The 24,523-nt window shown below is 28.3% G+C and overlaps 5 protein-coding genes and 2 non-coding genes across 7 annotated transcripts; 2 read left to right on the top strand and 5 right to left on the bottom strand.

The window, feature by feature from the left end:
- Nucleotides 1–1,359: 1,359 nt before the first annotated feature.
- BX663DRAFT_t150 lies at nt 1,360–1,433 on the top strand. The gene has a single exon. It is a non-coding gene; the product is annotated as a tRNA-Ile (tRNA).
- An 8,786-nt stretch (nt 1,434–10,219) lies between these two features.
- BX663DRAFT_528033 (small GTPase superfamily) lies at nt 10,220–11,144 on the bottom strand. The gene is made up of 4 exons (XM_051530122.1): nt 10,919–11,144; nt 10,787–10,869; nt 10,608–10,733; nt 10,220–10,558 (listed from the first exon to the last, which is right to left on the bottom strand). Exons 1-4 carry the CDS (start codon nt 11,058–11,060, stop codon nt 10,322–10,324), a joined length of 588 nt encoding a protein of 195 aa, XP_051377526.1. The 5' UTR covers nt 11,061–11,144; the 3' UTR covers nt 10,220–10,321.
- A 53-nt stretch (nt 11,145–11,197) lies between these two features.
- BX663DRAFT_565454 (kinase-like domain-containing protein) lies at nt 11,198–14,453 on the bottom strand (the record flags this gene model as incomplete). Its single annotated transcript, XM_051532084.1, has 15 exons — nt 14,356–14,453; nt 14,081–14,240; nt 13,962–14,031; nt 13,861–13,899; nt 13,742–13,807; nt 13,626–13,692; nt 13,075–13,559; nt 12,855–12,983; nt 12,455–12,806; nt 12,197–12,375; nt 12,006–12,126; nt 11,799–11,939; nt 11,692–11,748; nt 11,549–11,634; nt 11,198–11,500 (listed from the first exon to the last, which is right to left on the bottom strand). Exons 3-15 carry the CDS (start codon nt 13,995–13,997, stop codon nt 11,198–11,200), a joined length of 2,061 nt encoding a protein of 686 aa, XP_051377525.1. The 5' UTR covers nt 13,998–14,031; nt 14,081–14,240; nt 14,356–14,453.
- Nucleotides 14,454–15,041: 588 nt separating this feature from the next.
- On the bottom strand, nt 15,042–15,113 carry BX663DRAFT_t149. Its single transcript has one exon. It is a non-coding gene; the product is annotated as a tRNA-Lys (tRNA).
- Nucleotides 15,114–19,345: 4,232 nt separating this feature from the next.
- On the top strand, nt 19,346–20,975 carry BX663DRAFT_556651 (WD40-repeat-containing domain protein; the record flags this gene model as incomplete). Its single annotated transcript, XM_051531728.1, has 3 exons — nt 19,346–19,506; nt 19,622–19,828; nt 19,901–20,975. 3 exons carry the CDS (start codon nt 19,346–19,348, stop codon nt 20,973–20,975), a joined length of 1,443 nt encoding a protein of 480 aa, XP_051377524.1.
- A 5-nt stretch (nt 20,976–20,980) lies between these two features.
- BX663DRAFT_444897 (carbon-nitrogen hydrolase) lies at nt 20,981–22,098 on the bottom strand (the record flags this gene model as incomplete). Its single annotated transcript, XM_051523651.1, has 6 exons — nt 20,981–21,355; nt 21,436–21,584; nt 21,666–21,722; nt 21,768–21,854; nt 21,904–21,956; nt 22,025–22,098. Coding segments are annotated over 6 exons (795 nt in total), but the record flags the coding sequence as incomplete, so codon positions are not given.
- A 156-nt stretch (nt 22,099–22,254) lies between these two features.
- Nucleotides 22,255–23,210, bottom strand: BX663DRAFT_528023 (uncharacterized protein). The gene is made up of 3 exons (XM_051530121.1): nt 23,154–23,210; nt 22,936–23,086; nt 22,255–22,885 (listed from the first exon to the last, which is right to left on the bottom strand). Exons 1-3 carry the CDS (start codon nt 23,200–23,202, stop codon nt 22,279–22,281), a joined length of 807 nt encoding a protein of 268 aa, XP_051377522.1. The 5' UTR covers nt 23,203–23,210; the 3' UTR covers nt 22,255–22,278.
- Nucleotides 23,211–24,523: the final 1,313 nt, after the last annotated feature.

The following is a 24,523-nucleotide window of genomic DNA, read 5'->3' as shown; positions in this document are numbered from 1 at the left end:
ACACCACTTCCTAGCTGGTGTTATAAAATTAACGCATTGCAATATGAACAATAATAAAAAATATAAAAATAAAAAAAATTAATACAAATACTAATATGAATATGAATAAATATATTTTAATACCTTTGACTTTGTCCTGTTCCTTTATTTTTTTTATTGAATAAAATAAAGAAAAATGTTGATATATATCATAGATTTAAAAAATAAACTGGAAACCATTATGAAAGTATATTTTGTATTCTTTTTTTTTTAATGATGAGTTGATGGAGATCAATAGTAATGTTAATTTCGTTAAAATGATTCAACATTGCAGTAATTAGAGAATAGATTCTCATTATTGGTACAATTAATATCGCTAATGTGGACTGGAATTCATTACTTCTCTAGAAATCCGTGTTGTTCTGATTAAAAGACTGAAATTGAGGTTAGATTTTTTAAAATGTTTAAAAATGAGATGAATGAAATTGAATAAAATAAAAAAAAATCTTTGTCATTTTTTATTTAAAATGAGTAATCACTGACTTTTTTTTTATGAATTTGATCTTAATTCTCTTTTTCTCTTTTTTTTTTACATGTGTTGTAATCATGTTGACATAACATTACATAAATACAATTATAACAATTGAAAAAAATAACTAGATTTCCCTAATTAACAGTTACATTAGATTTATTTTTTTGACATGTGTTATTTTAATTAATTAACATCAATGTTCACATCAGCATAAATAAAATAATCATATATTTTGTTTATTTGTTGTCCAACTAAATACTTTAATTATTCTCCATTTCAGTTCATAATCTATATACATGTTTTTTTTAATTTCTGCTGTTTTGTATAAAAAAAGAAGACTTTAAAATCTTATCGCTTTTTTTTTTTGACTGACGTCAGTAAAATAAGAATAATTTACATTTTAGTAAATATTTTCTTCCTGAATTAAATAACCGCCAATTTTAGCTGGCAACTTTAAAAAAAAATAAACAAAAAAATTGTTAAGTACTTTTCAAATTCAGATTAACCCTTCAAATTTCCATTTCCGTTAATCTGATTGGCTAAAGCCCCAAAATTTATAATATTTACAAGTGATGTTGCTCACAGCCAAAATAAAAAACATGAATATTTGCAGTAAACATGTACTTTTTTTTACATATATTCAAAATAATTTAATATATAATGTATATTATGTTTTTTATTTGAACATTTTATAGTAAAAATTGATAAAAATATAAACTTTAAAATTTTACCAAAATTTTGCATATAACCTGTATCGTGGTAAGTCCCGGTTATTAAAAGTTTTTCCGGTGGATATTTGTTATTTGAATACATTTGAAACTACTTATAAATTTTACAAAAACACAGGAGCTCGTTTAGCTCAGTTGGTTAGAGCGTGGTGCTAATAACGCCAAGGTCACAGGTTCGACCCCTGTAATGAGCATTTTTATTTTTACATTCTTTTTTTCTCTGTCCGAGGCTCAGGTTGTTTATGTTTTTTGTTTTCTTTTTTACTATCGTACTGAAATCAAAGCACTTGTTTAGTGCTCACGGTGCTAATTTGCGCAGAATTCAGCTGAATTATCGTCAAGCGGATGCATCTTGTTATTTAGTGTGGTAAAAAAAAACGATTATATAATATGTTGCTGGATAAAGACAGATTTTTCTTAAATTATGAGCCTAGACAGTAGCATTTCGACTGGCTAACAATATGGCGATAAAGACTGACAGAATATTCAAACTTTCTTCAATGTTTTAAAACACTGCCTATCGTTATAATAATAAACATAGCCACTAAGAAAGAAAAAAAGGGACGGTGTGATATTTCTTTTTAAAATATCAAATTAAAAATATTAGAACTGTGATGGAATGTAAATAAAAATAAAAGATAAAATAAAAAGAGAAAAGAGAACAAAAGGAAGTATAGTTTGAGACTGTTTTTTATTCAATAAATAAAGTTAAAAGAAAAAGCTGAAGAAAGAAGTTCAAGATTATTTTGTGTCTAAACAACTGCTTGTATTTATATTAATGAATCCTGAATCAAAGAAATAGAAATAACCGTCAAAGAACATGAGTCATGAAACAGTGTTAGTATTCGTATATACGTCTTGTTGATTCAAGAGACTGATCTATGGATTATCTATTGGGTGTTATAATGATCTGATCAAGTTTTAAATAAAAAATTTATTGTTTAATCTGAGTATATGTTCCTGATATCTTTTATGTTTTATTTTATTGGATCAAAGACGACCTGAATCCTTTATCAAGGTTATAAAAATAAATATTTAGAAATGATACGATGTCTTATAATTGATACATCTAGACAATTGGATGTCAATAAGTTTTATATTATTTACAAGATGTTATATACAGAGTTTTATTTCATATTCAGGCTTATATTTTATCCTGTATTATGTAATTCATCTATTATAATATTACTCATGATTATATCCAGAACTTGTTCTATAACAAGAACATAAAAAATAATATTAAGACAAAAAGAGTTAACGAGATCGAACAATAGTTCCTGTTGTGGTTTACAGTGGGTGAAAAAATTGTTCACGTGTTTTAAGATTCAGCACATATCTGGCTATTACTCGACATACAATAAGAATATTGAAATGAAATAAAAACCGAACGAAAGCTAAGATTTTACTTTATTTATGACAAATTTGGAAATTTTATTTGCTTGTATATATGACAGTTAATATGAGTTTAAAAATAAGAAATCACGTGAACAATTCTTTCCCTTGGCATATGTTGTTGGTTAATAACGCGTTGAGCCCCCTTTAGCAGCAAGTACAGCTTGAATACGGGCTTGCATACTTTCTATATACCGTCTACATTCATCCTCTGTAAAACTGTTCCACTCTTTATCAACACGTTCCCATAGTTCATGAACACCTTCAGCTCTAAGGTCGTATGCGTTGAGCTTCAACTTCAAATGATGCTAAAGGTGTTCAATTGGATTCAAATCAGGACTTTGAGGGGGCCAGTCATCAATCCAGATTACACCATGATCTTCAAATCATTTTTTGGTTGAGTTGGACTTATGTTTTGGGTCATTATCGTGCTGAAAGTAAATGTCATCCCAAGATAAACCGTAGTAATCCAGTGAATCTTTAAGCGTAGTGCCTAAAATAAGCTGATAATCAACTGAATTCATATTACCATCATACACTTGCCATGCATATCCTGGTCCTCAATAGGTCATACAGCCCCAAATCATGATATGGCCGCCACCATGCTTGACTGTAACATCAATATGATGTGGTCTCAATGGGTCGCCAAGTCTTGTCCAGTAATATTTGCAGTCGTCTCACCCCAGATGTTGATTTTACTATCGTCTGGAAATACTACACGTTTCCAGTCATCAATAGCCCAATGCTGATATTTTTTGACCCATTTATATTGCTTTTGTTTGTTGGTATTGCTGATCATAGGCTTCTTCTTTTTTATTGACGCAAAAAAATTCATTGATTTCAGAACATTAATTGCTGTCTTGTAGCTTAAATCATAACCCAGTGACAGAAACTTTTTATGAGCATCATGAGCGGTTAAAAGGCTACCGTTAAGTAGTAATCGCCTAACCAAAGACTTGGATCCCTGGGTGATAATAGGTGGTCTTCCCGCATGGTTGCAAAGAGTGTTAGGAAACCACTTCTTTTTATACTTGGAAATAACACTTCTAGATACACCAAATTTACATGAAATAGTTGTTAAGGATTCACCTTTAATTAGACAAGCTTTGATATCCAATTGAAGTTCAGTAGAAAGGGCACGAGTCATGTTAATGGTGTATTGTGTGTAATAAAGTATATCAATAAAATATGTAAAATATTGGTATACAAAAAAATATTAAATGATGGTTATTTATATTTTATCATAACCCCAGTACTATATTCTAACTCAGTATGTATTATTAATACACATGTGACGTGTGGTTTCGGGAATAGAAAATGATTAATATTTTGTGCATGATAATGGAAAAAATTGTTCACGTGTTTATAAATTATTGGATGGCTAACTGCTAACGAAATAAAGCAGTCACGCATTTAAAACTTTACATATGAATACCCTACAATTGTCTCTTTCGAATGCATTTTGAAGTATGATTTTATGATCATTAGATGTCGAGTTATAAACGAAAAAGTACCTAGGTGCAAAACACGTGAACAATTTTTTCACCCACTGTATATAACAAAAAAAAAAAAAAAGAAAGCTACCATACTTTCACATAAATATAAAACCCCAAAAACACAGTTGTGACTATTTTATTTAATGTTCACTTAATAAAACAGAGAACTCCGTTCTCCCTATAAACAAAAATATTTTTCTAGTGCACGAATTTTTATTTTTAAAGTGTACGAATAATTTCCGGAAAAGGTGTAGAAAACTCAAAAAATGGTTTCAATGGGTGATCATTTTTTAAAACCAGTAAGTTGACCGTATAGCACGTGACTATGAAGAAATTTCTACCAAAAATGGAAATATATGTGTACTATTACTGTGTTCATTTTTTAGCCGTTTCAGTTTAATGATGTGAAGAAAAAAGAAAAAAAGTGAATTTTTAAAAAACATTGAAACCATTTTTTGAGTTAGTGTAGTTACAGTACAGTTGCCAAATACGGAAGGATTCATTGCTCTGACAGAAATGCTGGAAAAGGTGGCCGTCCTAAAAAGTTGTCTGAAGCTGATAAGAGATATTGTATACGTCAGGTTACAAAAAGCCGTATAGACAATGCCGTTAAGGTTCAAAAGCAATTATATAAGGATCTTGGTGTCATGGTTAGTGCTCAGACAATTCGTCGTACATTTCGGGAAGGTGGCTTAGGATCTATAGAAAAGCCTAAAAAGCCTGCTATTAGTCAAGCTTGTTTTGATTAGCAAAAGACAATGGAAGAAGAATGGACAGAAGACAAGTCTGTGAAAACTTCGTATAGTTTATTAAAGATAATACAAAAATTGTACAACAAAAATTATATGGAAAGATTGAGGGTTATTTATATGTTTTTACAAGGTAAGTGTTATCAATGGAAATATGATTCAGATAAGCAAGTTTTACTATAATAAAGTGTTTTACATAAAACATTGTCTCCGAATAATTCTGCGATCAATAAGATATATCTTTATTCCTTTTTTCTCCCTGAGTTGTCGCTGTTCCTAGAAACCTAACGAATCATTATTATTGGACTGCGACACATCAATATTAATTCTCAGTGAATATGTCTAGCTGCAACAATACCAATTATTTATGAGCTACTATCATTATCATTGTATAAGATTTCATTATTTAACAATATTTGATATTATCAATGTATATCTGATATGTATCACTCAAGAACAATTATGTAATTGAATACACCAGTCATAATCCTGTTTGAATTATGTATACAATTATTATTATTGCTCGAACATTCTAACAATGACTATTATTAAAACTGAGTGTAGAACGAATATTATGCTGTGAAGTTCAATATACTAGTTTTATATGAATAACCTCTTTATTATGTAATAAATGATGGTTTATTTCTACAGTGACTCACAAAACTGTCCCAATGTTTTGCACTTTTCTCTTTAACTGACTCGTTCTTCTTTTGTAATCATGCTAGAAAGATATGGAAGATATCATTCGATAGCCTAAGTAATTCTCTATCAAATCATTACCAAAAATAGTAATATAATTTAGAACTCAGCGTAAAATATTAAATAAAAAATTGAATATGCATTGGGACAGTTTTGTGGCCGTAAGTTAATTTTATTTAATTTAAACATAGAACAACTAATAATCAGTCCAACAACCTTTTGCCTTTATAACAGCTTTGCAACGGTCGGGCATAGAGTCTATAACCCTTAAACAATCTTCTTTGGTAATCTTATTGTACCATACATCCGTGATTCTTTCAAAAAGCTCACGAATACCCTTAGGTGGTGTCTCATACTCATTAAGTTTTCTTTTTGTTAGAGCCCACATATGTTCAATAGGATTAAGGTCTGGAGACTGTGATGGCCAATCAAGAACTTCGTATTCCTGGCTTTTCAAGTATTCTTTGACTGGAATTGACCTATGTTTTGAATCGTTATCATGCTGGAAGACGATTTGGTCTCTCCTTAATCCTGTTTGCTTGCACACCATTTCGATAGATTTCTCTAATTCGTCTTGAAGGATTTCCTTATAAAGCTCTCCGTCTATAGTAGAGTCTATTTTGCACATCCAGCCAACTCCGACGCAGGTAATACAACTCCAAATCATGATTGAACCACCTCCATGTTTATAATTCTGCTTAATATGACGCATTTGAAGACTTTCACTGTCCCTTATCCAAGCCCAGACACGTTCATCGGAGTTAAAACGATTAATTTTGGTCTCGTCAGACCAATTAACCCTTCTCCAATCATCGACTGTGTAGTCTTTATACTTCTTTGCCCATCTAAGTCGTTCTTTAATATTTGTGGTACTAAGTGCAGGTTTCGCTTCCTTTTCTATAGAACCCAAACCGAGCGATTTTAAAGCGCGACGAACTGTCTCAGATGAGACTGACTTGCCTAGCTCCGACTTAATTGAATTTCCGACTTGCACAGTGTTTTCTAAACCTCCTCTAGTTATTTTATGAACACAGTAGTGCTTGTCCCTCTCCGTGAGCTTACCAGGTCGTCCCCCTTTTGACAAGCTGCGCCCAGATAAATATGTTTTTCCGATGCGACACACAGAACTCCGACTCACGCCAATCTGCTCAGCCACTTGACGCACAGAAAGTCCACTGTTGAGCTTGGCAATAATGTCATTTCTTTGGTTTTCACTTATGGAGCGCATACTAACAATATGGCCTCAAGATTTAGTCCCCAAAATTATAGAATATTCTAGAACTTACCTTAATTATACTGTGGAAGGCACAAAGAAATAATATGATCGCTACTATATGCTAGGCTAAAGTTACTGCCAAATTGTGGGACAAATTTTATTTTTATAGGTACGGCCACAAAACTGTCCCAATGCATATTCAATTTTTTATTTAATATTTTACGCTGAGTTCTAAATTATATTACTATTTTTGGTAATGATTTGATAGAGAATTACTTAGGCTATCGAATGATATCTTCCATATCTTTCTAGCATGATTACAAAAGAAGAACGAGTCAGTTAAAGAGAAAAGTGCAAAACATTGGGACAGTTTTGTGAGTCACTGTATTAACTTAGTTATAAGAACGACTACAATCATAACAAAGCTAACGCAAAGAAGAGATTAGCATGGTGCATGGCTCATAAAGATTGGACTATAGCCGACTGGAAACGAGTTATTTGGTCTAATGAGACCAAAGTTAACAGATACAATTCAGAGGGGCGTGTGTCATGAGCTGACTTATAATGTCATGTTCCATGATTAAACATGCGGATCATAAATTTATTTAAGAAACTCTATTCTGAATCTCTCCTGATCCGCTCCATTTAATAATACTAAAATCACTAACACTTCGTTGTCAACAATCTACCTAATTCGGTCGTAACTAACACTTTTCTGATTCACATCCTATCCTTAGACCTCTTTAACAATTCTTATAAATATCCCCATCATTTTAAGTTCATAAATAAAACAATTGACTTTGGAACTGTCATGGTTGTAAGATTTATAACTTAATTCAATAAGATAAATAGTCATAATAGAATATGTAAGTGCACTTGTACAATAATTCTGTCTATAAACATATTTAGTATATTTACCCTTGTATAGAAAAATAATTAATTAATAAAAAGTCCTACGTCTAAAAAATATACTTTCTTCTATTATTGTTCTGCTGAATATAGATTTATAAAAATAACTTTATACAAGTTAAACTGGGGTAAACCAGGAATAATACAAATACGCGTAATAATTGATTCCACTCAGAATACACGTATTAGTTATAAAAATAAATACATACAAAAGACATGAATCTATATCTATATCTCTAATTATAACTCTTAGTAATCATTCTATAATTATATTATCAAATACAATTTGTTATATTTTTCATCTTCTTATTACTCATCATCCTTATTCACAAAACATATAAATACTCTTACATTATTCATCCTTATTTTATATACTTGAATACTTGAATTAATTCATTTCTTAATAAAACTTATTGACAAATCTCAACGTACTTCTTCTGTCTGTCTTATTTTATATTTCTTTTATTTTTATTTTAATTCTTAAATCTACCTAAACCACAACAGGTGAGTATATTTTTGTGTTCTTAATTATGAGATTTGTGTTAAGAAAGAGAAATAATAAAGATAAACAGAGATAAAATGTATAAAATCTGTCAATATACTTCTATATATTCATATAAGAATATTATATCACTCAAAACTAACAGAGAAAAAAAGATGACTATATTTATAAAATCTCTGCTATTTATACTCTCTGTATGATTGTCTTATAAATGATTTATCCGCTTGAGTTGTAAATTGTTGCCCTTTATATCATATTAGTTTGTAGAGTCGGGTTATATATTATTAGGCAATCAGTCCAGTATATGTAATATATATGATAGTTGCAATGAAAAAATACTTATTCCTATTACTTACTACAGCCCATCTTGGTTTGTTATATACGGTAATATATTACGTCAAGTTTAGTTTATGTGTATTGACAATCATTGTTTATATTTAATTTTTTGACATAAGAATTATAGCTATGATTAGCGATACTTTGGCTTCAGATCTAGAATTATTTATTACTGTATTTGTATTAATATTATTGTTGTGTATGAATATCTAGTTTAACTTTAACTTTTAACTTTATATTTGTATATGACAATATTATCAGATTACTATGCTTATTTTACTATTACACTATGTGCAAATACAACATACGTAATGAATCAGATACTAACTTTTCGAAGATAGTTAAAAACTAATTCTAACTATTCTTTCATTATATTATTAAAGAGTATTAATAGATATATGAATCTAAATACCATTATCTAAAGTACGAATTCGTTGAGTTACTACACTATGAAAGTAATTAAGAGTAGTGCAAATCAAAGCTTAGTTCCTGATAAAGGCAACATCTATCCAATAATACAATATATGTTTGTATATATTATTGTTATAATTGTCAATTAAATATGTTCAAATATATGGTTTGATCCAGTTAAATATACTGTTCCGATAATTATTGTTCTTATATATTTTGATCCGGAAGTATTTGTGCAACTAGTGACGATATGCCAAAAAAAATTATGTAAAGAAAGCTATATACATTTCTTGATATCTATTATTTCTGGTTAGTATATATTTAGATATGAGGGCTAAATTATATATAAATGTACTCATACTATCTATTGCTGTAATTAGAGCAAATACAGCAACTAAAATATAATACGCTTATTTTACAAAATTTTGAAGGTTTAAGCAATGTTAATAATGAGGTGTTCAAGATAAGCAGAGTTGATTTTTTTCTTTTTTTTTTAAAAAAAAAAAAAAAAAAAAAAAAAAAAAAGTATATATTCTACTAGATAAATAAAGCATTTGTTTGAAGATAAACAGAAGATCTCATTGTTAGGCTAAATAATAATGTATTATTTAAGGGATATTATGCGTGATAATTAGTATCTCATGGAGAGGAATGAATAAAAGATAAAACTAGAGAGCTTTCAGTCATTATTAGATTTGAAGCTTTTTGATGAAATATGTATCATTTTGATTTAGATATCATGTTAGCAAAAGCCTTGAGATTAACCGAATATTAGCTGACAAAGTATTCAAATCTATTAAAAAAAAAAAAAAATGTAAAATACTCCAGCAATGCATCAACAAATATTTTGAATCAAGTAATTTTGACTGAATTACAAAACTTAACTATAACAAATTTTAATTCATCTTTGTTTCAACAAACGTAATTCTTGATTTGGCCTAAAAATTCACTTCCTAAACCATGTTGAAATCATTTTTAATTTATCATAATTTAAAAAAGTAGTGAGTGCAGTTTGCAAAATAAAAAGAAATAAGACTATCGATAAATTGACAAACTTTATCTACGTTGGCAACTAACTTCCTATAATATTTTTCTGGGGCAAGTGGTTCAAAAAGGTGCAAAATGTGCTATAATGTTTAATTTATTATAAATCCAAAACTCCAAAAGAAAAAAAAAAAAAAAAAAAAAAAAAAAAAAAGTAAATTGTAAATTGTAAATTGTAAAAAGATAAAATTAGATAAGCACATAAACGTTTTTTTCTTCCTTTTCCTTTTTTTTTTTTTTTTTTACTGCATTGAAATGAATAATACACGAGGAAATAAGGGCACAAAAAAAAAAGGAAAGAAACAAAGGAGACTTTAAAGGAGAGACTTTAAAGAATAATACAACAAGAATCTTTATCTGGACTGCTTTGTTGCTGCTGTTTAGCCTTTCTATCTCTAATCTGTCGCATCAACATTGTATAAACTTCTTCAACATTTTGTCTTGTTTTAGCAGATGTTTCTATATAAGGACAGCGCCAGTCATTAGCTAATGCTTTTGCCTCTGAAGCATCTACTTTTCGTAAATGAGCTAAATCAACCTTATTACCAACTAAAATAAAAGGAATCTATGGTGGTATTAATTGAATTGTTACTGAAGTATAATGTTAATTTTACCGATTCGTCATCTAATACTCGTAAAATCTGATCACGAAATTCTTGAGTATGCTCAAGCGATTCTTGCTCACAAACAGAAAATACACAAAGAAAACCTTCACCGGACCTATAATAGTTATCTCTAATCTAATAATGATAATTATTAAAAGAGATCCTTTTATTTCATTGTTTTTCCTTACAGCTGCATATTCTTCTTGACCTGCTGTATCTAGTATATCAATTTGGCATTCTTGACCATCTAAAACGACTTTCTTACGATATGCTATAAAAAAAAAATTAATAATTGTCTATGGTTCAATGACAAGACTTACAATCAGCTTTTGTAGGATCATATTCCTCAACAAAATCTCCATACATATATTGTAACGTTAAAGCTGATTTACCAACACCTCCAGAACCAACCATAATAATCTTATGAAGAGGAAGTGCTTGCTTTGTTTTTTGTTTACCCATTATGTGTATGAAAAAAAAAAGAAAGAAATGAATCTTTTTCTTTATTTGTATTTTTTTATTTTTTATTAAATGATTTATACTCCGACTCTGGTTTTTTCTTTTTTTTTTTTTTTTTTTTTATTGAGAAAAAGGCATTATTACATGATACTACATTGTTCATCTTGACCTTTTTTTTTCTCAGTTGTTTGATGGCAAGGATTTATTGATTTTTCGATATTTAACGTATGATCAAGTAAAGCAGTATTTTGAGATAAAGCTAGCTGTTCTTGTACAGTTAAGCCTAATGCACGAGAAAATTTTCTAATATTATCAACATGTGAACGATTATTTAATGTGTTACCAGTTGTATAATTTTTTTTAAATTCTTGAGGAATATGCTTTCTTGTATATCTTTCACTACTGTAACTACGATTATTATATATTTTTGCTGAAAATACCCACTATGAAAGCGATTAAAAATATATACAGAAATATTTTACGGAACTTACATCATAAGAAGGCTGTTGATCATTTACTTTAGGAGGACATGAAAATGCTAACTTTTTACATTCCTTGTGACATAAAAGTGAGCATACTGTATATATACTCATTTAGTCACATAATACATATTTACTATTTTTTTTTTTTATACCTTCGCAGAATATTGAATCATGAACCATTATTTCATTACAAACTTTACATTCGACTTCTATATTATATAAGCTTAATAACACATTGAACATAGTAAGGTATATTTACCTTTTCCAAAAGAAGTTTTAATAAATTGATGACTATTATTATCATCCATGAATGATGTTGAATGAGCATTTAATGAATAATATTGTCTTTCAGTATGTGATGAGATCTCTTTTATTGTATTATTTACTTTTGATAATGTTTCTAATTATAAAATAAGTAAATACGCATATATTTATATATATGTGTGTGTGCATAATGTGCTCATACTTTTTTTTTGGCTTCTCTTTTGTTGATTCTTTATGATCCATTCATGTTGTTGCAATTCTTTACTTGAAGATCTCTTATTTGGATTCTTTTGAAAGCAACATAAAAGAAAATCTTCCATTTCCTACATATTGTTATTTTATTTGTCTTTTCAATTTATATACATGTATATGTATACATATACATTTATTTACCTTTGATATATTTTCAGGTAAAGGAGGATAATCATCTTCGACAATACGAAACATCACTGACATAGCCAACAAATCATTGTAAGGCGGTTTACCAGTTACTAGTTCAATTAAAGTACAACCTAATGACCAAATATCTGATTTTGTAGTTGCACCTTTCAATTCAATCACTTCAGGAGCCACTATATAGTCATCTTAGTTAATGTATGTAATAGATATATACATATATAATATATTATATTATATTATATTATACTTTACTCCAGTTCGGGGTCCCCGAAATTGTATTTGTATTTACTACAGCTTTAAGATTAAGAGAAACACCAAAATCAGTTAATTTAACATCCCCAGTTTTTGTTGTCAAGATGTTAGCAGCCTTAAGATCACAATGGACAACTTGATTTTCATGAAGATATTCGAGTCCCTTCAAGATCTTTATACAAAAAGATGCTACAAGTTTTTCTGGAAATGCGCCAAAAGCCTTTAGAGTTGCCAAAAGTGAGCCATTCTCTATATATTCTAATACTATATTTAAGTAATCTTGAGTTGGAATAAATCCGATATATTTTACGACGTTAGAATGACTTAAAGTCCTCAATATATTGACTTCTTTCTATAAATATAATTTAATAAAACATGCTTATGACTCGGCGTATGTTACCATAATTTCTTTATAAAGATTTTCATCTTGTAATTTAATTTGTTTAATTGCTACAACTTCTCCATTATATAAATCAAGTGCTCTGTAAACAGACCCAAATTGACCTTTTCCTATACAGTTTCCGAGTTGCTTTACGTGTATTAATTAAGAGACAGTGAAAAAAAAAAAAAAAAAAAAAAAAAAAAAAAAAAAAAAAGATGTTTATTCAATTCATACTTACATAGGTTGTAATATAATTTCCTTGACCATCTTTTAATATGACTTTATTACAGTTTTTCTTTTCAGTATTTTCTTTTAGACCTTCAAAGGAATCAATCATGCCAGTTGGTAAATTATTTTCTTGATATACTAATTTTCTTTCTGACAATAAAATAAGAGGACTTATAGGTGTCTTTGGTACTGTAGGAGATGAACAAATCGATGAAGTAGATGACGAAAGATTTGATTCATCTGATAAAGTGATATCAGAAGATCTTTTTTGAATAATAAAAGATTGAATTGATGTTTGTCTTAAAGGTGACTTTAATGGACGAGCTTTTGTTAATAAAGAATGTTGTGTCATATTTGTATTTACTTGAAGTGATTTTTTATTAGAAGCTTGCTGCTTCTGTGAAGAATCCTCTGTAAATATATCTTTTATATGTCTATACTGTGGAAGCTGTATAGTAGTGTCAACATGTTTATCAATCTTAATATCCTGTTTATCTAAACTTGTATTTTGTTAAATGTCTCCTTAAGTAATTTCGGGCTTTTTTCTTTTTTTCTTTTTACCTTTGCTACTTTTCTCCTTATTTAAGGATGTAGTTTTCTCAGCCAATGTTAATATTGTATGGATAACCTATAAAGAGAACATTAAATAAATATTATCATTTTTGTCATAAACTTACTGAAGACATATCCTTTCCATTATATAAATCATCTGGTTGAAATAATTGTTCATTTGGTATTCCAAGCTATGTCATATATTTAAGAAATGTTCCATGAATAGCTCCTAAATATTGATTACCTGTTTAGCTCCTTGTAAAAATCGAGAAATATTATCAATCTATATACACATATATGTATAAAGTTAGATAAGGCCAAATAATAAAGACATCTATTTATTACCTGAATAAATGATAAATCCTTTTTTTGACCAACCATCTTTATTGTACCAGGACAAATATAATTTACAAGACTACATAAATATTAATAAGACTGTCAAAAGCGTGTGTTTATAACTTTACTTGCATAAAATAACCCCATCTTTTAATTTTTGCTGTAATTCTCCTAGAGAAATGTTTAAATTAAGTGCTTCATTAATATATTCAATTGCTAGTTGCTCCTCTATCTTTGATTGTTCTAGTTTTATTTTATCTATTAAATTTGTATTGCTTTTGACTTTTGCTAAATAATATGGTGAATTAAAGGCAGCAATAGTCATTTTCTGATATATAACGAAAGAAAGAAGAAAAAAAAAAAAAAGAACAAAGTATTATACTCATTTATATATAATTGTTACCTTATGTAAATTTAGGAGTGTTCTTTATATATAGGAGATAATAATGAACTTTTACTTATGTTCTCTCCCATATTTTTTTTGCTTAATGAAGATAGTTATTCCCCAGGCCAAGTTCATTAATAAATCCACACAAAAAAACAATCAACAACAACTATTTCAATCATCATAACTACTAGTAAATAAATTTTAACTTCATAATAAAGGATTTAGTTTTTTTTTTTTTTTTTTTTTTTTTTTTTTTTTTTTTTTTTTTTTTTTTTTTGTGAATAATCAGAAACTGAGAACAGGACTATTCTTCAAATTAGACGCATTAAAATTTTTTTACTGCATATAACACTTTTTATAAACCTTATATCATTTTGTCTGATACTTAATGTTATTACCATTTGAAAATATAGATATTAACTTTTATTTAGTCCTAATTCGTTGTTTACGCATCTGTAGAAAAATAAAATAGAATAGAATAAAAAATGATGCATTAATAAATAAAGAAAAAAATAATAATACATATATGAATAAATATCTTCTATTATAATTTATAATGATTCACTGAAATTGCTGTTGTCACTATCTAATAAAAAACACAATACATTTGTAAATTTGATTTATTAAAAATCGATTCCAATATTCTACAGAGTTTCACAAAATAAAAAACAAAACGCAGAACAGAGAAAAAACAAAAAGGAAGCCCAACGGGGGGTCGAACCCCCAACCTTGAGATTAAGAGTCTCACGCTCTACCGATTGAGCTAGCTAGGCTTTTTCGTGTTTTGGAAATCTATAAATAAACTACATAGATAAGTTATTACAAAAAAGCAGTCACATCGGTTAAACTATATATTTGGTATTTCCATTGTATAGACTGTTTGCAAATAATTGGTTAACTTTTAAAATTTATATTTTTATCAACGTTTGCTTTCGAATGTTCGAACAACATTTATATTTGTTTTGACTGAAAAAGATAATGAAAGAGAAAAAAGAAAAGACAAGTCTGTGATTGTCCTGGTTTTAAGATTTATAACTTAATTCAATAAGATAAATAGTCATAATAGAGTATATAGTGCATTTATATGATAATTCTGTCTATAGAAATATTTACTATATTTACTCTTGTATAGAAAAAATAATTAATAAAAGTCTTGCATCTAAAAATATACTTTCTTCTATTATTGTTCTGCTGAATATAGATTTATAAATTTATAAAAATAACTCTATACAAGTTAAACTGGGGTAAACTAAGAATAATACAAATACGCGTAATAATTGATTCTACTCAGAATACACGTATTAGTTATAAAAATAAATATATACAAAAGACATGAATCTATAATTATAACTCTTAGTAATCATTCTATAATTATATTATCAAATATAATTTGTTATATTTCTATCTTCTTATTACTCATCATCCTTATTCACAAAACATATAAATACTCTTACATTATTAATCCTTATTTCATATACTTGAAAAAAGAATTACAATTATAATTATAATTGAACTTAACCCTTAATAAAGATTTATTGACAAGTCTCAACGTACTTCTTCTGTCTGTTTTCTTTTATTTCTGTTTTATTTCTTTTGTTGTGATTGTAGTAGCCTTTATAATTAAGTTAATAGAAATAAACCATCATTTATTATATAATAAAGAGGTTATTCAAATAAGACTAATATATCGCGCTTCATAGCATAATCTTCATTCTACTTTCAGTTTTAATAATAGTCATTGTTTGAGTATTCGAGCATTAAAAATAATTATATACATTATATTATGTAATAATAATAATTCAATAGGATTATGACTGTTATATTCAATTACATAATTATTTATAAGTCATACATATTATATAGACAGCTATAAAGATAAATATTGTTATGTAATAATATCTTATAGGATAATAATAATAGTAGCATATAAATAATTGGTATTGCTATAGCTGACATATTCACTGTGAATTAATATTGACGCGTCGCTTACCCCAGAAATAATAATTTAATATTTTTAGTAACAGCGACAGCTCAGGCAGAAAAGAATAAAAATAGATCTTATTGTAGGCAGAATTATTCGGAGAAAATATTTATGACTAATGCTTTATTAGAGCAATATTTGCTTATCCAAATCATAGTTCTATTAATATCACTTACCTTGCAAAAACATATAAATAACCCTTTACATTTTCACATAATTTTTCGGAGTACAATTTTTGTATTATTATTTTCAATAAAAACTACACGAAGTTTTCACAGACTTGTCTTTTGCTTTTTCTCTTTCTTTAACTTTTTGCTATCAAAACATCTTTTATTTATATTTTTATTCTTAAACTTACCTAAACCACAACATATATAATATGTATAACTTATATAAGTAATTATGTGATTGAATTCTAATTAATACATAGTACAATGCATATAATAATTATTAATGCTCGAATACTCTAACAATGTCTATTATTAAAACTGAAAGTAGAATGAAGATTATGCTATGAAGTTCAATATACTAGTTTTATTTGAATAACCTCTTTATTATGTAATCAATGATGGTTTATTTCTATTAACTTAGTTGTAAGGACGACTACAATCATAACAGTATGTACAATATGAGTATCAGTGTATATAAGATTAGCAAACTCTAACTTTCTATTACCAAAAGTTGGTGACATATTTTATCTATGTAAACTATATATATATATATATATATATATATATATATGTATATTGCAAAAACATATCACTTACTAATTTTCATACTTTGAAGGTTGAAAACTGTACAAAGCATATTAAAGCCTTCTTTGTATCAAAAGATTAACTTTGATTCAGCAGTAGCAAAAAAAGACTTCGAATTTATATATGAATGTCCATTTCTTCGAGGATAATGGAAACAATATAAATAAACTAAGAAACAATGGAAGTAGACGGGGAGAAGTGCAACGCCCTTAGTATTGTTGTTGAACCTGTTGTTTTTGTTTATCGTGCTACTTTTTCATTATATGTCAAAAAAAAAAATGAACATACATAGATAGGAACCAGATGAAGCTGCAAAACTCACTAAAGTTATATCAGACATTAATACACTTGCTTATAAAAGTACTTGTAAAAGTGTTTGACAACAATATTCAATAGCATTTTCTTAATTTCCAAATATATTTTTAACTTTTATGACCACGTAAGTTTGCTTCTGCATACATATTTAATAACAATATTCATTTTTATAACTTTTTAAGCAAGAAAGAAGTTTACATATTGGAGTAGTACAAGGACATAATACGCAGTTAGCTAGTAATTTTTCCTTGCTATTAACAATATTAGTATAAACTATTTTTATTTTTTAGAGAAAACTGATTTTAAAACATGAAGAAGATGCGCTATAACTCGTGATTCAAAAATCTCAATTATCATGTTAGTGTATATCATAGAGAGTTCAACATATGTAACAGTTAAGCATAAGCAATATTCTAGTACAGATAAGCTTTCGATAATATATTGTATTTTTAAATACCATCAGAAAAAACTATTCTACATTACCAAAGGATTTTTTAGGACGAGTATTTGTATTTGCTGAGTTTTTTTTCCCGAATAACTAAGAATATATGAATTAAGTTTTACTGACTACTTTCTTAGAGTGACATATAATATAGTAATTGACAAAAAAATTGAGATCTAATGGCACTGTTTATTCTTATATCTTTAACAATTGTGATACTTTTCTTTTCCCTTTAGAACCTTTTTGTACTTTGGTTTTACAACGACATCAAGTTTAACGGTAGTATGCATTCGAAATACCTCGGACATCCCGCGCTACTTTGTTAGCATATTGAAAAGATTTTGTGGATTTTTAACCATATTAGTGGCAACTTAAACACACATATAAGCGTTTTCTTATTTACCAGTAGAACTTCATGCCTTCATCTTCTTTGTTTTCTTTTTTAAAGTCTACTCTCCTGTATTATTCATCTCATATTTTGAACCAATTTAACAGCTATCGTAAGCTATAACTACAAAAATTCAAAATAATATGTATTTCTTTATGTATACAAATAAAACATTGGTTTCATGTTATGATTAGCTAGTATATTTTAAAATTTTCGACCTGTGTCCAGGTCTTTAATAATTTCTACAATGTACACCTATTATACAAAAGGTAAATAAATTTAATGTACAAATATTCAATCAAAGTTATTTTAAATATATACCTTCTTCATCCTTTATCCGTTGCTTTAAAACAGTAAATAGTCTTTGAACTATAATCAATTGCCTTCTTGGGCATTGAAAAAGTAAATTTATTATAAAAAGATATTAGATGAATCAAAATACAAATATTTATATATCTTTTGCTTCTCTTAGTTTCATGCCTTTATTGATCTAATTATCTACAGTATTTATCAGTTAAATAAAAATTAGATAAGGCTTTTAAACTAATCAAAATAAGTAAATAAAGACAAATAGCATATCGTGATATGATTTAGAGTCCATTTCCTTTGCATGTATTTTGAGTCGTTATCACTTAAATCATTTAGTGATTAATATAAATCAATCAGTACCTCTATCATTCCTTTTCTAGATATGTATTTTGAATCAAGCTTTCATTTTTATCATTGCACAATTTGACCTAAAAAAAAAAAAAAAAAAAAAAAAACCGTTAATAAATGTTCTTTGATTGTATCTTTCCAAGTGAGGATATTGTATTTCAGAATTTCTCAAAATTTTGTATAAATATCCTTATTTTATATAACTATCCTACTTCTTCATCAAGTCACAGAGAGTAATATTTTCTCAATATTGAATTTATTACTTCATAATCCATTATGCAAACATTGTATAGTGAAAACATTATTTAGGGTGAAGAGGACTAGATTAGAGTAGTAGAGCAATCGCAAAAGTAATTCTAGCGGTCTTTAAAACAGATGACGCAAAATTCAGTTAAGTAGAAAAAAAAAAAAGTTTTATGTACTATTTGATCTCTTTTTAATTATAAGCATTTATAGAATTAAATATTATGGTTGCCACAAAACGATCAGCACCTAAAGAAGATGTTCTAATGGAAACTAATGATTCACCAATTAAAAAAATGGATACCATTTTATCAAATTCGGCTAAAAAAACAAGAATTATGTTCTCAACAGAATATAGTCAAGCTGCAATGGATGAACAAGAAAGGTAAGAAAAAGAAAAAAAAAAACAAGAAAAAAAAAACAAGAAAAAATAAAATAAAGAAAAAACCTCACAAAATTGAAAATAAGTAAGGAATATTAATGCTTATTTGGATGTATAGCCAACGTGTCAAATTAATTAGTAAAATTCATGATGAATACGAACATCTTCGTATACTTCCGGAAGCACTAATCAAACAACAAAAAGAAGCAGCCAAAGCTCGTATGAAAGCAAAGTCAACAACAATTGAAGAGGCTAAAAATAATACAGACGATGAAAAGACTCCAATGTCTAAACTCATTGAATCTATACCTGAAAAATCTTTAATGTAAAAAGAAATGAAAAAAAAAAAAGAGTGTAAACAAATTAGAGGACAATTTTAATAATGGGCATTTATTAGGGCTGATAAGAATGAAGGAGTTGTTGCTATTCGTGGAAAAGACCAATTTAGATCAGAGATTTTTGGAGATACATTAGCTGGCAGTGGTTCGCTTGTTCGTAGAGCACGGGCAAAGATCATTCGACCTGTTTGGCATGCGCCCTGGAAACTCATGCGTGTCATCAGTGGTCATTTAGGTTGGGTTCGTGCTGTTACAGTAGAGCCAGGAAATAAATGGTTTGCAACAGGTGCAGGTGATCGTACTATTAAGATTTGGGATCTGGCATCAGGTACTTTAAAACTTTCACTTACAGGTCATATCGCTACAGTACGTGGATTAGAAGTCTCTCCAAGACATCCCTACCTCTTTTCATGTGGTGAAGATAAAATGGTTAAATGTTGGGATTTAGAACAAAATAAGGTTATTCGTCATTATCATGGACATTTATCAGGTGTTTACTCTTTAAGTATACATCCAACATTGGACGTTCTTGTGACATCAGGACGAGATGCAACAGCACGAGTTTGGGATATGAGAACCAAACAAGCTATTCATGTTTTGACAGGTCATACAAGCACAGTCTCTGCTGTTAAATGTCAAGAAGCAGACCCACAAGTAATTACAGGTTCTATGGATAATACGATACGATTATGGGATCTTGCTGCAGGTAAAACGATGGGTGTCTTGACTCATCATAAAAAGAGTGTTCGTGCTCTTGCTATTCATCCTACCGAGTTTGGCTTTGTTAGTGGTAGTGCAGATGCAGTAAAAGGATGGAAATGTCCTGAAGGAATGTTTATGCAAAATTATGAAAGAAAGAAAGCTATTATCAATACTTTATCTATTAATCAAGATGGCGTCATCTTTTCTGGTGGTGATGATGGATCATTAAGTTTCAATGATTGGAGATCAGGTTATAATTTTCAATCCATGGATACCACTGTTCAACCTGGTTCACTTGATGCTGAAGCAGGCATATTTTGTAGTACATTTGATAGAACTGGAACCCGTTTAATTACAGGTGAAGCAGATAAGACAATTAAAATTTATAAAGAAGATGAAACTGCTATTAAGGATAATGATTTTTATCAATAAATAAATTATATTTCAACAATCATAACGCCTATTGTATTAGATTTCATAGTATCTAAAATAAAAATCTTTTCATTCGAGATATCCATAACACAGCTTAAACCAGCAAATTCACTTCCTCTTTCTGATCCTGTTCTATTACATGCAACAAAGATAACATGCTTCTTTGTTTTCATAAGAGGCAATAATCTTGATGCCCAATACTTGACTGTATTGGCAATACTATAATTGTTCATATCATTATCTTCTTTACTCTTTAACCAAGCCATACTACATAATATAATTTCTGTATCTTGATTTAGATGATAATTTGCAAATTCATAATCATAAAAATTTGCTTTGAATTTATAAGGGTTTAAATCCATACAGATACCAAATCCAACCTATTATTAGATACTATTAGTATTAGTATACAAATGTATAAATATAAATATATATATATATAGATGACTGTATGTATTACTTTGCCTAGGCCGTTGATATGTGTTGATATAAAGCCAGAGCCTTCAGTGGCCCAATTTTCATCTGTTTCATATAGGAAAGATTTTTGATATGTCAATATGACTTCACCATTTGAATTAACACAACATATACTATTATAATTGAATTGGTCTATATAAATATATATATATTACATATTACATAATATTAAAATTCTATACTGGATACTATTTTACTGTCCTTTTAGTTTACCTTTCTTTTGAGGATAGCCAACAATCACAAAACATTTTAATCGAATTGCTATTGTTTCTCTAGTATTTAGTATTTACATCTTAACCTCTAATTTCTTCGTACCTTGCTCTTTTGCCCATTTTACTGTAGGTCCCTTTTCTGAATCCTCTAGATAAGGCATAATTTCCTCAATACTATTAAACACATAGCCTATATTACGTAAGATACATAGAATTAAACTTAATATTTATACACAAACCTGTAAAGGCCATTTCAGGTAATATCAATATATCGATATCTCCTTCTTTATACCTATAGAAGAAGAAAATATACTTCATTAGTATAGCTATATATATATATCTGTATTATGCATGTATTACTCTCTTAATAATGATGAAGCTTTATTCATGTTCCCTTCTACATCACCCCATTTAGGATCAAATTGACAACATGCTTTTATTTTTAATTTTTATTATTAATCATTTTCTAGATATAATCATGTATTATTTTTGTACCTATTTTCATATTGTGCTTATTTTCAAAGAGAAGAAAAATGATCTTTTTTTCTTTCTTTCTTACTTTTTTATTTATTTTTTATTTTATTTTATTTTTTTTTTTTTCAATAAATTTTTATTTACTCCGTTTTTTGCTTTTTATTTACATTAAAGCGTTCAGCTCTTTTTCTCTTTTTCTCTTCTTCAAGAGGATCAGCTACTACAGATACTTTTCCTTTAGTAGCTGTAGATGAAACACCAAATCGTTCTGCTCGCTTTTTAAGTACTTCAGGATCAACGCCTAACTTGGTGGCTTTTTTTATAGTAGTTTTATCATCCACGTCACTTGTAGCAGCAATACCGAATCGTTGTGCACGAATTTCTTTTTTGGTTGATTCATTTAATTGAATTCCAAATCTTTTTGCACGTTCTAATGCTTTTTCTGCATCATTCATGAGTTTTCCTTTATCATTCTTTTTCTCTGTCGAAATTACAGGCTTATTTATTGATGTTTCAGTCTTTTTAGTTACATTAGTATCAGATGGCCCTTTATCAAATGTGATGGGTGTATATTTAAAGTTGGAATTAGGTTTAACAACTACATTATTATTTATAGCAAGAGTTTCCGATGATTTAGTCTTTTTGGAATCTTCTTTTCGTGTAGTATCACTATTTTTAATATCTACAATATCTTCTAATTCAGTATTTGTTAAATCTTCAATAGATTTACCAGTTTCTGGAATATCACTATAAACTATATAAATACATAATTGATTCCTAGATTCTATTATTCTTACTCTAAGTTGACTTTAGATTCATCAAACTCATCAAGATCACCAAATTCATCTTCCAAAGAAGCTAGCTCTTGTTTCTCATTGTATTTTACAAGACGTTCAATCAATTCTTCCTTCTTTCCTGTATGAGGAAGATTATATTTTTGTAATAATTCTATTGTAAAACAAATGAGAAAATGTTTTTTGTTTTCTTTTTTTTATTTCATTTTGTTTTGCTTTACCTTGTAATTCTTTAACCTTAAGGTTTTTATATTTCTCACTACTTGACATTTTATAAAAATAAAGAAAATAAATCTATTTCATACGCGTTATTTCTATTTTTCTAAAGTAAATAAGAAACTAGTCACAACAGGTAGCTATAGAGGTGGTAGTTTAAGTTATCCAATGAGCAAATAATTTATCATTAGTCATTCATCCCAAATATTCAAATTAAGGGCCAATAGAAAATTATTTAAAGACACTAGATTTTTTTTTTTTTTTTTTTTTTTTTTTTTTTCTAGATGAAACGCAGATGCTATAGTTAATTTAATCTTGGACACAGTAAGATGCCAATTTAGATTCTTTCCCTTTTTGTTTATTTTCGTAAATTGTAGACACTGTTGATAGCACATACCAAAAGTTAAGCATTAAGTTTTCTAATCAAATAAAGTATTATTATTATTTTTTTTTTTTTTTTAAAAAAAGTGATTCTGAATTCAACCCCCTTTAATACAAATCAACTTTATATTTTATATACATGAAAGCATAATCAATTATTATCAAAAATTTATCAAACATCTCTAGTTTATTAACCGTTTTATCAAAATGACTACAACAACATCTATATAGTTGTGACGTTTATCCTGTCATAATGAATGGATGCACTATAATCTAAAGTAAAGAGAGAAGGATCTAAATTGACAGTTTACATCGTTCAATATAAATCTAATATAGTATCTGCATTTCATTCTTGATTTGTCTAGAAAAGAAATGATAATACATGAACACAAAGTGTAAAAACTGTAGTTGGACTATGCCCGGTTCTCCGCAAAGGTGATGTTGTATTTTGTTGAACAATCAACTATGAGAGAAAGGGTGCAGCTTTTACAAGCAAAATTCCTGCTCCATTCATTACGAAACGCTAATGACATTCTTCTATCTATGCTCCTCCAATGGTATAAAAATCTCGAAATCTCCTGTTTGGATTTTATGTTCTATAACAACAATTTATAATATTCCTGATATTCAGTCCTTCCAAACTATTTGCAAAGACTCTATGCAACAAAATCTATCTAACTAATTAATTAGAGTGTTGCTAAGGTCTATACTTTCCTTTCTTCCTGTTACATTAGGATTGGAATAGGCCATAATATGTATTTATCTATAGCTTAAATTGAACGTAACCAATTAGTTAGTTAGATGATTGTCTGTCTAAAGATCTACCAAGGCCCAGTGTCAATCGTCCAAATATGAGTTAGTCCCCAACGCATACGGCTAATATGCCCATATATACGCTGATGGTTACAAACTCACTTTCCCCTTGAAATATGAGATAACTGGCTATTTTGCCGCATATTGTTTTAACTCGGGTATCTATTTTATAACATCTCTT

The sequence above is a fragment of the Cokeromyces recurvatus genome, assembly GCF_025118155.1.
Source record: "Cokeromyces recurvatus strain NRRL 2243 chromosome Unknown BX663scaffold_55, whole genome shotgun sequence".
Classification (NCBI taxonomy): domain Eukaryota; kingdom Fungi; phylum Mucoromycota; class Mucoromycetes; order Mucorales; family Mucoraceae; genus Cokeromyces; species Cokeromyces recurvatus.
The sequence above is the reverse complement of the archived record's forward strand: the minus strand, read 5'-3'. Positions and strand labels throughout refer to the sequence as shown.